We start from the raw sequence: 14,329 nt of genomic DNA on the forward strand, positions 1-14,329 counted from the left end.
TTACTAGGGATTTAACCCAGAAGCAATTTACCATTTGAGCTATATCCCCAGCTTTATTTATTTATTTATTTATTTATTGTTGTTTTTCTTTAATTTTGAGACAGGCTCTCACTAAATTGCTTGGGGCCTCACTAAATTGCTAAGGCTGGCCTTGAACTTGAGATGCTCCTCTGTCAACCTCCTGAGCCACTGGGACTAGGAGTGAGTCCTCACCAGGATGGTGAGTTGTGTATTTAAATAGGCTGTGAAGGAAAGAGTCCTGGATTTTATTTGTAATTAAATTCAGTGAGATACCCTTTGCAACCACTCTACTCAATGAATGCTTATGGAGCATCTTTCAACAGGCCAACACTGAACTAAACATTGAAGCTACAAATAAGGCAGAGAATGTGCTTGAGGGAAGCTGTTGTCTAAGCTCCAGACCAAAGGAAAAACAGCTCCCTGACGTGGTGCATGCCTATGATGCCAGCGACTTCCAAGGCTTAGGCAGGAAAATCTCAAGTTCGAGGTTAACCTCGGTAATTTAGTGAGACCCAGTCTCAAAATAAATAAAAAGGGAAGGAGGATGTTGCTCATTGGTTTTAATCCCCAGTACTTCAGCCCAACTTTTTGGGCTCCTGGCAGAAGAGAGTGCTGGAATCAAGGAAGACTTCTGGGGTGAGATCATTCTTGACTGGGTTTTGAAGAATGTTAAAATTAGCTCCATGAGGCACTGGGAATAGCTGGAGGGAAGGTATGGCGGTGAGGAGTAGTGTGACATTTTCTTTCCAGGAACCAGATCCTTGTGGCTAAAGAGAAAGGTATTCAGGGGGAAGTCCAGGGGCGCTGGGGCCAAACTGATTTTGATTTGGATGTTGAAAACCATAGGGAGTCACAGAAGGCTCTTAGCTTGCCTTCCTCTCTGGTCTTTGTAGTCTTAAGGAAGAGTGTTTTTTCATTTCCTTAAACCTTTCCTGTCTCCACCCTTTTCTTCAGGTCCCCCTCATCATCTTCCTTTTCTTCCTACAAAGACCCACTCTGCTTCCTTGGCACCTATCATCCTCTGCTACCACTCAGCCCTCTCCGGCCTCTGTACTTCCCTTTCTCTAACAATGAGTCATCACAATTAAACCTTCAGCCCACTCTTTGGACAATGTGGCCACTTCATACAGTGAGAATATTGTTGGCCTATTGACTGTACCCAGAGATGAAAACTACCAGTTGCCTAGTTATAAAGCCTCTTTATCTTAACCAGTGCCTGTTGGGTGCCCTGGCTCCACCCTGCATGATTCTCTGGTAGCTAGTCCAGCCGCCGTCTTTCCCTCACTTCCCTATGTTTCTCTAACATGATTTGAAAAAGATCCATTAAATTAGATCAGGTCTTTGTGAAGCTCCTAAACACACCAAAGCAGGGTTTATATCTAGATTTCACACCTAAAGTGGAATAATTTTTTCCTAGCCACCATTCATTCAGGTACACTGGCATACATGCATTATGCAAATATTATCTTATATTCAGCTCTTACTATTTCTGAATTCTGTGTCAAGATACTAGTGATACTGAGATCTTTTAAGATCTAGCCTCTCTCCTGAAAGAACTTTGCCTAGAAGAGGGGACAGACATGTCAACCAAGAACATGTGCTAGGAAGATGATGGGGTATAGTGCGTGTAGGGGGGAGCATAGCTGTGATCAGTTCCCCTGAGTTAGGACATGGGAAGTCTTAATAGGTTGCCCTGTTCTGTTTCTGGAAAGCTAGGAAGATGGGGGCGGGAAGCATGTTCCAGGGCTCAGTAAACTATGTTATGGTTCCTTAAGCTTACCTGGGAGGCCTAGACTGTCAAGTATATATTAGAGTTAAAGATTATTATGACAATGGGAGGTGGCAGTGTGTGTATGCCTCTGGACAAGGGAAGGAAGAGAAGAGCAATGGAGTTTTGACCCCGGGCATCCATCCTCTAAGTATCTAGTATCTGACTGTCTAACTACTTACCTACCTACCTATCCATCCATCTGTCTATCATTTATCTGATGATATCTTCCCTGTAGAGCCCTGACCCCAGGGTGGTTGCTTAAAGCAAATGATTTTATTTAAGAAAGAAGAAGAAAGGTAGAGAAGGGGAATCAGAACAAACACATTAAATAACAGGACCCCAAAAATTCTACAGAAACTTAGGAATGTTGAGAAGATTAAACTTTTTGCCTTACTTATTGAGGGTCATACTCTTTTTTTTTTTTTTTTTTGTACTGGGGATTGAATTCAGGGGCATTTGACCACTGGGTAACACACCAGCCCGATTTTGTATTTTATTTAGAGACAAGGTCTCGCTGTGCTGCTTAGTGCCTCACCATTACTGAGGCTGGCTTTGAACTTGCAATTCTCCTGTCTCAGCCTTCAGAGCCGCTGGGATTACAGGTGTACACCCCTGTGCCCAGCAAGATGTCATACTTCTAACCAGACAAATGAGTCCCACAGAGCCAGTGGTCAACACTCTCGAGTCACAGGACAAGTGGCTTGGCAGTTCTTGAATGTTCTCGGGTTGGTCTCCCCACCAGGTACAAAGAGTGTACACTGAAGATCTTTGGCTTCTAATATTTTTCAATTTGATTTTTTTTTCTGGGGTCTCATACTTGCTAAGCATGTGCTGTATCACTGAGCTATATCCCCAGCCCTCAATTTAATTTTTGCATAAATAAATTATACATAAAAAAACATAAATAGTGGGCTGGGATTGTGGCTCAGTGGTGGAGTGCTTGCCTTGCACATATGAGGCACTGGGTTCGATTCTCAGCACTACAAAAAATTAATAAATAAAATAAAGGTATTGTATCCATCTACAACTAAAAAATACTTAAAAACCCCACAATGGTCAAGTGAAAACTTTTCCTCTTATCAGTTTATCATCCCCTTCCAGAGGGACAATAATAATTAATCATTGTTATTAGTTTTTCATGTATCTTCCCAAATTCTTTATGTAGAAATAAGCAAACAAAAATATAAATTCTCATGTCCCCCTCTTTCTATATACATTGTAGTATCTGATATCTGCTGTTCCACATCTGGATTGTTTCCATTTGCCATTGTGTCCCAGAGATGTTCCTCATCATTTTATGAGTCCTTTCTTGTTCACTTTATAACTGCACCGTAGCCCCTAGCCATAAGTTAAAGGACCAGAAGCCTATTGATTAGCATTTGGGGGTTTCCCCAATCCTTTGTTATTCTAAGCATACTGCAATTATATAACATTATACACATGTCCCTGCTCATACATGTAAGTGTATCTGTAGGATACATTTCTAGAACAGAAATTGCTGGAAACTTTGATAGAAAATGTTAAATTTCCCTTGATAAAGAACTTTACCATATGCATTCCCACCACCAATTCCCCTACCTACCTCAGCCTCAGTGGCAGAGAAGGTTCTCTTTCAGGGTTTGATAAGCAGATTAAAAAAAAAAAAAACCACCAGAATGCCAGTCGTGTGGCTGTGGCTCAGTAGTAGAGCACTCACCTGGCATGAGTAAGGCACTGGGTTTGATCCTTAGCGCCACATAAAAATAAAATAAAGGTTGTGTCCACCTATAACTGGATAAAAAGGGCTGGGGATGTTGCTCAATGGTAAAATACCTCTGGGTTCAAAACCCAATCCCCCCCCCCAAAAAAAAAAGAATGCTGTCAGAATTTTAAATTGCATTTCTTTTACAAATAGATCGGTGTTAAGGGGCATTTGCATTTGTAGTTTCCAAATCTTTTTAATTCTTACATGAATTATACTAAAAGTCCAAGCTCAGAACTTCCCACCTGTATCACAGAGTCTTTGGAATCTTTGAGAAAATATATACCTTTATTTAAAAAATAGCTTTTGGCATTCTTTGAAAATAAAAGAAGTACCATCTAGGAGTCACCACTGAATGATATGAAAACACTGCAGGTATTTTGAAAGAAACTCTGGGCAAACACAACAGAATCTGAAAAGACTTCAGTGAGGTCCCTAGAAATTCACAACATTTTAAAGCAGCTTGGCTGAGGTGAAGACAGACTCATTAGAGTCTTTGCAAAGTTATTTTTGTTCCTAAAATAAATACCCCCCATTCCACTGGCATACCCCCATAGCACCTATGTTCTTCTCTGGTCTCAGAAAAGGCATAAGGAAGCTCATAAGTGCTTTAAAGCAATCCTCCCTGTGTCACAAATGTCCCTGCATTGTGGACCCTACTCCCTAGTAGTCCCCAAATGATGACCACCTACAGCTATTTGGGAACCAGATAAGAGGCACAGTGCTATTTTTCTCCCTACAGATAGCAGACTTTGATAAGAGGGGTATGGGTTGTGGAAGGCTTAGTTTTGGCACCTGGTGCCAACCCCCTGTACTTGTGACAATAGCTGGAGGTTTTTTGCTGCTTTCCACCCTCTGTGCATGGTTGGCTTACGGGCCTCAGACAGCCAATAGCTCTTCACTTGCATACTGGCTCCTCAGGCAAGATCCACTGTGAGCTTTTCTGATGGGCCTCGTCAAAGGTCCTCAGATGAAGCAGCCTTGGATAGCAGCTGGTTCTCGGCATTTGTTGAGACAGCAGTGTCCCCGCCAAGCACAGCTGTTTTCTTCTCCACCCTTCCTCACCCAGCTTGGCTTGAGAATCCACCTCAGGAACTGGCCCAGCTGGTGCAGCTTCTAATGAATGGTTGGGTCATGAGAAGGAGGAGGACCTGGGCTGGGAGGGAGGCGGGAGCCTCCAGGGGTTAATTTGCCCACATAGTTCTCAGCTGACTCCAGTCTGGCCTGTCGAGCTTCCCCTCCACTCCCTGCCTTTCATTCCACTCCACCCTTGAGATCCCCAAAACTTAAAATCTGGCCCATTCCTTGAGAGGTAGGTCCAGAGGACTCAGATCTCTGACTCTATTTGTGGCCTCTGTCAACAGCCCATGTAGCCTCAGCTCTCCCGGCTGACCCTCTTCTGTTGCTTCCCCCAGCCAAGCCTGGGCCACAGCCTCTGAGATCAGCTTCCCACCCAGGGAAGATCTTCCAGGCTGGTGAATAGAAGACAGGGAGGATTGGGATGCTGGGAAGGTTGTGTACAGGTGCTAAGATTCTGGGAAACTTGAACCTGGGCCCTGGCACCAACTCTACTATTTGTTCCGGTTTGCATTAGAAACCTAGAAAATCCCCAGTGAGAATTCTGGAAGAGGTCTGCCACTGGGCCCCCATCTGGCAAGACACAGGCCAGCAGAACTTCCTTGTTCTGAAGGAGGCCCCCTTGGCTTCAGGCTTGTCACCTAGCAGGTAGCTGCACCTCAGGGCTGGTGACCCCATGGGCAGTGACCATGGATCTGCCCAGGCTGCTAAGTTCTGGCCTAGAGGAGTGGTATTTGCTGAGGATACACATAGGGGCCACATGTGGAGCACCTGCTTCTCAGCTCAGCTCAGCTGTCGCCTCCCTGCCAGCCTTTAACTCCTGCTGAGACCGGGTGGGTGAAGGTGGAGCACAGCCATCATACTTCCAGTCTCACGGTATTGGACCCCTCTCTCTGTCCAGGCTCCTCCCTCAAAGCGCGTTTGCGACCAGGGCTCCCTCCGCCCCCACCCAAGCCATGGCTAACCAGGCCACAGAGCAGCTCTCAGGCTGGACCTCACTCCTCCATCCCTCTGGGTGACACCACTCATGCCTGCTTCCTCACCAGCAGCACCCAGGGCAGGATGGCTGCTACCACAGCCACCACGGCGATGAGGGTGATGAGTAGGAGGGCCCTTGACCGACAACAGAAGGAGCGGGTGGAGCTGGGAGCGGGGGACACCTCCGAGAGCTCTGCCAGGCTGCGACGCGGCAGCACGGTGTCCTGCTCTCCCAGGGGCATCCCGTGGCGACTGATGATGAAGATCTGCGACTCCCGGGGCAGGCTGGGCAACAAGTCTAAGGAAAGCTGGGTGCTCTGACTCGAGGATGGTCTCCAGACCTGCTGGGAGATGGCCAGAGGGTTTGTGTGGCCCCCACGGTCTGGCGAGGGCACAGAGGGCAGGCCCACTGGCACAGCCAGGGTCTGCGAGCTCTTGTCCAACATGGAGGGCCAGCGGGAGCTCTTCTTGCTGAGGAAGGTGACATAGCGGCAGATGGGGCAGACGATGGTCCTCTGTACCTGCCCGTCCACCTGTGTGGACAGCAGATACTTGACCAAGCAGTCATGGCAGAACACGTGGCCGCAGCTCAGCGTCCGGCTAGCACCCTCCAAGTCCCGGAACTTCTCGTAGCATACAGGGCACTCGCTGCCAGAGCTGTCCTTGCTCTCCCCTTCTGACATGACCCCTCAGAGAAGGCAGAGTTTAGCTGGTCAAAGGACAAAGGTGGAGGATCATGAACATCCAGGTCTTTCTTCCTCCTTCCCCCTCCCCCACTTCCTAACTTCCACCCACACCCCTGCCTCAAGGGATTTCTCTAAGCTTTGTCTTTGTCCCTTCCTCTCCTTTGTACTCCCACTCTTTCCTCTTCTGCTGCTTCTCTTTAGTGCCCTATCTGATTCAAACCAAAACCTAAGACCTAGAGACCTAAGAGTCTTAGGAAGCAGACGCACAGAAGCTTCTGGAAGGGGTGCTACAAAACAGATGAGAGATCCAAGCCACGGTGGATTGTGAAAGGAGGTGTGTGGAGCGTGATGAAAACTACCCCCAAGTGCCCGATGCCTCACCCCAACCATGACATGTACTCATGGTGAGGTCACTACCTCACCTCTTCCTGATCCAATGCAGAAGTGAAGACAGGAGGACCCAGTTCCCAGGGCAAACAGAGAGCTAAGAAAATGTATGTCCTGGCTCAGTCCAGTCTTCAATTTGGGTCTGTATCCAAAGTGTCCATTTTTCAGAAACTGCCCACTACTTCTTAACCTTCCCCCTCCGCTAGGATTGGCTGATGCATGGAATTTCCTCCAGCCACTGGATTGCATTCCTCTGTGCTAAGGGTGGATATAAAGCTATGACTGTTTTAAAAATAAAGCTCAGCTATAAAGAAGAATGAAATGATGGCATTTTCCAGTAAGTGGATGGAACTGGAGACTGTCATGCTAAGTGAAATAAGTCAATCCCCAAAAAACCAAAAGCCAAAGTTTCTCTCTGATAGGCAGATGCTAACACTTAAAACCAATCTGAGATGTGAAAGAAAACAGGATTTTTCTTTCATTCATTATACTCATCTCTTTTAGCCATCTCCAAAATCAGGCAGCCTAACTTACTGAAAACAACTTTTACTTCAGATCAAGAAAGGTTAAAAGGCGGGAGGGGAGGAAGAATAGAAGCTCACTGGATTAGACAAAGGGGAATGAAGGAAAGGGAGGGGAGATGTAGGAAAGACAGTAGAATTAATCGAACATAACTTTCCTATGTTTATATATGAATACACGACCAGTGAGACTCCACATCATGTACAACCACAAAAATGGGATCCGATTTAGAATAAGTTATACTCTATGTATGTATAACATGTTAAAATTCATTCTACTGCCATGTGTATCTAAAAAGAACAAATAAAAAATATGTAACATGTAAAAAAATAAAAATTAAAAATTAAAGTTCAGAGGGGCTGGGGATGTAGCTCTGTGGTAGAGCACTTGCCTAGCATATGTGAGGCCCTGGATTCAATCCCTCATAGAAAAGCCTGGAACTTACACATGGAAATGCCTGCTGGCCCTCCTCATAGTTAAACACCCACCATGCTCAGTCATTCTTCAAATTCTTCTTTCACAGCTGCCTAAGGCAGTCAGAGAACCTGCTGATTAACCTCAGTGAAGGCAGATTTTCATCCTTGGAGGATGTGTCTGATGTTTGGGAAATGGCCAGAACTCACTGGGAGACAAATCTGGTGAAAAAGTAAAAGAGAGATTAAGTGGCATGATATTGTTTGAGATTAAAACTATGGGGTCGCTAGAAAGTAACATGGTGGGTTGAAACAGTATCTGGCTACAAAGGAGACATCCCCCCAAATGCTCTCAGCAGAACTGTCCATGATTTCAAAGGAAAAAACCTGCTCGGACATGTGGTGACATCCATGGGTCTTTGTGTAGCCCAAACCTATCTAGAACAGCCTCTTTGGAAGGAACCATGCTTGCCTGTTATTGATTATATTCTTCCTTCCATGACAAGAGACAAAAGACCCGAGACACACTGACAAAGTAGTGTTGTGTGGCCATCCCTGAGGCCCGACAGATATGATGGGAATGAGATCAGCTACTGGGAAGGACAAACGATAAAGATCACAAATCTTTTAGAATCGCTCTCTTCTCTTGGCTTGGTTCCAAGTCCATTTTGCCAAGCTGAAAATGTCCTATCACTAAGAAAGAGTGAAAATATTTGGTGGTGGTAATGGGAGACCTAGGATCATGGAGTCAGTACCAAAACCTTTGCAGGGGGTTGCAGATTCGGTCTCGGAAGTGGTCAATATGGTGTCTAGGTGAGGGGAAGGGAGTCAAGGACTCAGATAATGGAACCAGGTTTTAATACTTGATGTATCCATTTCTGTCTGTATTTATAACCTTGGCCAAGTTTTCTAACCTCTCTGAGCCTTACTTTCTTATCTGTACGATGAAGTCGATAATAATGGTTTTACTTTCCTCCTAGAGTCCTGATTTAATGCAAGTGAAGAGTATGGCACACAGTTAAGTGTTCAGTAAATGAGAGGTGACACGAAGAAGGAAGATCAAATCTTCCCTATTCTCCCAGAGGGGGCTTTGGTAACCTCTGTTATGGTTCTTAACTAAAAGAGGGGGCACCTCTCCTAAAATTAGAATACCCGAACAACATGACCATAGATTAGGTAAGTAATGGGCAACGAATAAATATTAAAATGGTAATTCTGGGGTTTATCAGTTTTCATTTCATAACACACTGGGAAATGCCTAAACTAACCAAGGAGTTATTATCAAGATGACCATGATTTTCTCAAGCTAACCAATTACCAATATGTCCTCCTGCATTTCATAACTCCCCACAGGTATACAATAGTAATTCCTTTCTTCCATCCATCCATCCATCCATCTAATATTCAACAGGTGTTTACTGAGAATCTGGTATTTGCTTAATATTGAGCTTACACACTGGGGACAAGCAATGATCATGAACATCTTTCATGAATTTTTAGAGCCTAGAGGGCATTTATTGAAAAAGGACACTTTCTTGAAAAAGAACTTTTTTTTTTTTAAAGGAAGATTGATGATCAGTAGCTTAAATGGTTAAGCTGAGAAATAGGGGACAAGGTAGCAAGAGAATAAGAGCAAATAAAAGAATGTTGGGGAAGAATGGACTTTAGCCATTGTTTAGTTGAATCTCCTAGTTTTATAGATGAGCAGAGTGAGGTCTAGAGAGGTGGAGAGACTTTCCCAGGGTCATTTGGGAAGATGATGGAGAGAGAGATAGCAAAGAGAGGAGATCCCACAGATGATAGAACATTATTGGAACCAATGGATAAGATTGGGTGAAGAGATATTAGTTAATTCAGGAAGCACTGTCCTCTGGATGAGCAGGGAAGGGGGAAGAGAGGGGTGTTTTTGTTTTTTTACTTCTCATGTGAGTTCTAGGAAAAGTAAAAGGGGTCCAAGGAATGCAGAAGACATCCTAAGCCTCCACTGATGGCCTCTTTCCACTGCAATCCTTTCTGTTTCAGTAGACCCATGGCATTCACACCTGGACAATGTCATCTCCTTCTCCCTCTTCTTCTCATCTCGGTCTTTCTATGACCCCTCCTTTCTCGCATCTCTCCTTTCTCTTTATTCTATGCCATTCTCCATCCTTGAGTTCCTCTGGTGGACCTGACTGGGTTGAGTGCTGCATATGGGAACAGGCAGCAGAAGAAGCGCAAGGAACATGCTCTAGTCTGGACACAAGCTAGTGAAGTGACAAAGCAGAGCATTGTATGCCAAAAGCATCCCCATTTGTGCCTTGGGAGATTGGGGGGAAGAAGACTGGAAAATCTTCCTTCTGAGATGGGACCAGTGTTGAGCTAATAATAAATAATTATAACAGCTACTATTTATTGAACACTAATTATGTGGTTGGCATTTTGCATCCCTTCCTGGTTGAATTCTGACAATAACTTTGGGGAGGTAGGTATTATCTCCATTTTACAGACTGCTTAAGTGAAGTAATTTATTCAATGTCACGCTGCTAGTATGGGACAGACCCAGGATTTGAACCCAGGATGGTCTGACTACACAGCCCTCACTGTGAACTGTCTCATCTACTGGGGGCTTCCATGGGCCTTTGTGAAAGGCTTTCCAAACTTTGGTCCAAGGAGTAGATGAAGAAACGTGGATAGAAGAGTGACTACCCAAACTTCCCTTCTCAGAATGACCCTAAATAGAGCTGTCCCTCTGGCTGATTGTGAGGCAGGAGGAAGGCGATGGTTGGTAAACCATCTTCAGAGGGAGCAGGTGTCACCATCCCTGGGAAACCACTGCCACTAAGAGACAATGACATTTCTAGGCACCTGGTATTCTCTCCTAGAACCTTAATGCAAGTCCCTATAATTTTAGATATGAATACATCCTCACCCATAAGCAACACACGCATCATATTCTCTCTCTCTCTCTCTCTCTCTCACACACACACACACACACACACACACACACACACACACTCCCCAGTATCACTCCAGCGTCAATTCAGAACACTGCCCTGCTCCTTCCCCACACCCAGCCAGGACCCCAGACTCACTTGGGCTTTGACCAAGAGTAGCATCCGCTTTTCTATCGGGCGCCTCCGCAGAGCAGCTGGGAGCCACGCAGAGGCTGTGGGCCCGGGCAGCTCGATCCTCTGCCGCTGCTGTCACTGTGACCGCCGCTGCGGAGTCATTTCCTAATGACCGAGCAGGTCGGTAGGACAGCGCCGGGAAGTGAATGTTGCCCAACCCGTTTGAGACCAGGAGGCTCTTGGCGTTGCCCAGGGGTTGGGCAGCTGCTGGCATCAGGTGATCCTGATGAGGATGCTAGGAGAGGAGCCTCTAGTCTGAGTCAGAGGGGCTCACGGTGGAGACAGTGACCCAGGGCCCCTTTGACAGAGGCTTCCCAGGCACAGGTCTCCCCATCCCAGCAACAGGAAAATCACACACAGTCCTTACACCCTCAAGGACCCCTGCCCCAACTGCATCCCCATCCTGTGCACTGGATGAAGGATCAGTCAATCAGCCTCAGGAAGGTTGTGACACATAAATATTTGTGTGATGTGCCTGAGTGCATTTGTCATTCATCAAACACTCAGAGAGGGGCTCAAACTGCCCAAAGACCAATCACTACTGAAATAAAGGGGGCAAACAAGTTATTCCCCCTATCCAATGCCTACTTCTTTATTTCAGTAGGGTAGCTATGGTTGATGACAATTCATTGTATGTTACAAAATAGCTACTAAAGAGGATTTTGAATGTTCCTAACACAGAGAAATGATAAATATCTGAGGTGATGGACATGCCAATTATCCTGATTTGGTCATTACACATTATATGTGTATTGAAATGTGACACTGTACCCCATAAATATGTATAATTGCTATACATCAATTAAAAAATAAAAATATATTTAAGTAACAAATGAGACAGAGTAACACCAAGAGTAGGAAACCACACATATGTGCAGAAAGGAGTTCCTGATATAGAAACAAGTTTCAGAGCAGTCTGTACACTATGATTCTATTTGTGAAAATGAGACTACTACATGATAGAATTTATAGAGAAAAATCTGGAAGAAGACACTTCAAACTGCTAGTAGTAGTTTTCTCTGGAGTGACTTTCTGTGATACTTCAATTTTCACCACGAATATGCATTTCTTTTGTGATTAAAAAAATCAAGAATATAGGAGAATCAAAGGTGGGGTAACTGGAAGCCATTTTGGGGAATACCCGTCCTGCCCTCTCGGGAGGTCTCTCAAGATCAGTTTTCTCCTGGGGGAGGGGAGTTACTAGATGTATAGCCAAGCATGAGTGTGACCCCATAGGATGACCATTTTTCTGTCCCATCAATCACCACTTTGGCTCCATGGACACCTTGAAGCTGAGGGTAGAGCATCTAAGTAGTGCATCTGGCCACCTCACCCAAGGACAGAAGTGGGTGGGTAGGAGCTGTCAGCATTGTCTTCAGTGTTCTTTTCCTGGAAGTCTCAGATTTAATAAATAAAAATGCAGTATGCCCACATAAATCTGGATTTCAGATACCAAATGCTTTATTTTTTAGTATAAGTACATCCATGGGAAATACTTATATTAAAAATTATTTAGTGTCTATCTAAAATTCAAATTAAACTGGGTGTCCTGTGTTTCATCTGGCAGCTCTGGTTCAGAGGACTTCCCCAATTTCTCTCCTTCCATCAGCACCTTCAGGGACCCATTGCAAAATTTTCAGCTCCTTCAATAGTATGGATCATGACTCTACCTAGAACTTTCTGGGGGTCTGGAAAAGGTGCCCCAAATACCTTAGTACCAACTCCCACTATGTTCCCAAGGAATAAGACTGAGCCAGTCCAAGCCATTCTTAGATTCAGACTTTTGTGATATAATTTCTGGAGAGATGTGATGTTTCTAAGGCCCTGGTATCTTTTCCACTTGTCCTGCTATGATATTGCCTTCAATATGTAAATATTTATTATCATAATCTGTCATGGTTTTATGTTCTAAAATAAGAATTCTACTTTAAGAGTTGTATATTTGTATATGTACACACACACATACATGCATGCACACACACTTACCTGAGGCAGTAAATAAACCAGCTGGAGACATCTTAATTTGAGTTTATTTATCTGGCTGTCTCTAACCATCTAGAAAGATTGAGATAGAGAGTGGGACAGAAGACTATTAAATTTTGGCAGGCAGAAGAAATGAGGCATCAGAAAAGGTTGAGAGCACAGGTATATTAACTAGGAGGATCTATATCATGGAATTTGATAGTAAGGACTTTTGGGAAGTTAAGACCAGTATTTATATGTAGTGGTGACTAAAGAGAAAATACCACATCCCTTTGGGTGAGTTACTTAATCACTTCATGCTTCTGTTGTTTCATCTGTTTAAAAAAATAGGGATATAGTACCTACTCTATAGGATTCCTGTGGCAATAAAAAGGAATGAATGCAAATAATGCACCTGGAACAACATTGGTATGCAACAGGGGACCTGTTGGTGTTATCTGCTGTTGGATCATCATAGTCATCGTCATCATCACCATCACAGTCATTAGTATTATGGAAAAAGAAAAAGGCTAAAAGAGGACATGAATGCTTATTAATTCCAGCAGCTTGGCTGATCTGGTCCTGGCATAGTGAATAAGATGACTATTACAGATACCGTCCTCTCATTTAGGTGGCCTGCTCTTCTCAGCAGAAAGGACACATGCAGACTGAGTCCCAGGAGAATAATTTCCAGCTCTGGGAGGCATGGGACCAGCGATGGATCTCTTCTCTGGATAGGCCATGTTGAAGAGTTGTGTTCTGTTCTGGAGCAACATTGAAGGTTGTGTCATTGAGCCATCAAAGCATGTTCTGGGGAAGAGGTAGGCCAGGAGGGGAATGATTTTGGGGGCTGTATTGGCCCCAGTGAGATAAATAAGACCTTCCTTTGGAGACACCTTTTGTGAGGGTAAGTCTTCTGGACAAGGGAAGAATTTTGGCCAAGGCTGGCTAACTGCTAATAAACTGCAGGTACAATTTCTGCATGAAATGAGAAGCTGGACCAGGAGAGAAGTTCCCAAATGCCACAATCACCTGAAGAATTGATTAAAACACACAAAGGTCCAGGCCCATGTGAAGGACTTAGCAGGTGTTGGGAGAGGCCCAAGAAACTATATTCTATATTTAAGAAATTATTGATGGATGGATAGTTATATGGTAATGCAAGAAGAATACATAGTAATTGTGGAATCTAGGTGGTGGATATCTGGATTATTGTTGCAAAATAATTTCAAACTTGTTGGATGTTTGGAAATTTTCTTAATAAATGTTGGCAAAGTAATTTAGTTTCTTGAATAAGTAATACATTCAGCTAGTTCAAAATGGAGAAAGTATTAAAAGGCTTGCAGTGAAGGTCCCCTCCATGTTCCCCATCTGCCCATTTCCTATGTATCCCTTCAAAAGATTACCATTTAAATGTATACATAAACAGTCAGATATTAACAATGTTATTGAGGATATAGGGAAAGTGGAACTCATGTGCCCTGCTGGTGGGAATATAAAATGATGTGGCTTCTGTGGGAAACAATATGGCAGTTCCTCCAAAAATTAAAAATTAAAACAGAATTACCGTAAGATCTAGCAATTTCATTTCTGCATACATACTCAAAATATTTGGGAACAAGGATTCAGACATTTGTACATCCATGTTCCTAGAAGCATTATTC

General features: G+C 44.1%; 1 protein-coding gene across 2 annotated transcripts; it reads right to left on the reverse strand.

Moving 5' to 3' along the window:
• Nucleotides 1-3,698: 3,698 nt before the first annotated feature.
• Rnf222 (ring finger protein 222) lies at nt 3,699-10,850 on the reverse strand. 2 transcript variants are annotated; one of them, XM_048798046.1, is made up of 3 exons: nt 10,668-10,850; nt 7,672-7,818; nt 3,699-6,297 (listed from the first exon to the last, which is right to left on the reverse strand). In XM_048798046.1, exon 3 carries the CDS (start codon nt 6,269-6,271, stop codon nt 5,636-5,638), a length of 636 nt encoding a protein of 211 aa, XP_048654003.1. In that variant the 5' UTR covers nt 6,272-6,297; nt 7,672-7,818; nt 10,668-10,850; the 3' UTR covers nt 3,699-5,635. The 2 variants fall into 2 exon arrangements, with proteins under 2 accessions (XP_048654003.1, XP_015360017.1); XM_015504531.2 differs by having other exon boundaries at nt 7,629-7,818.
• Nucleotides 10,851-14,329: the final 3,479 nt, after the last annotated feature.

Source organism: Marmota marmota, unplaced genomic scaffold (genome assembly GCF_001458135.2).
Source record: "Marmota marmota marmota unplaced genomic scaffold, marMar, whole genome shotgun sequence".
Classification (NCBI taxonomy): domain Eukaryota; kingdom Metazoa; phylum Chordata; class Mammalia; order Rodentia; family Sciuridae; genus Marmota; species Marmota marmota.

Excerpts from the sequence above, each read along its gene's own strand:
- Rnf222 (XM_048798046.1), bottom strand. The coding sequence starts at position 6,271 with ATGTCAGAAGGGGAGAGCAAGGACAGCTCTGGCAGCGAGTGCCCTGTA.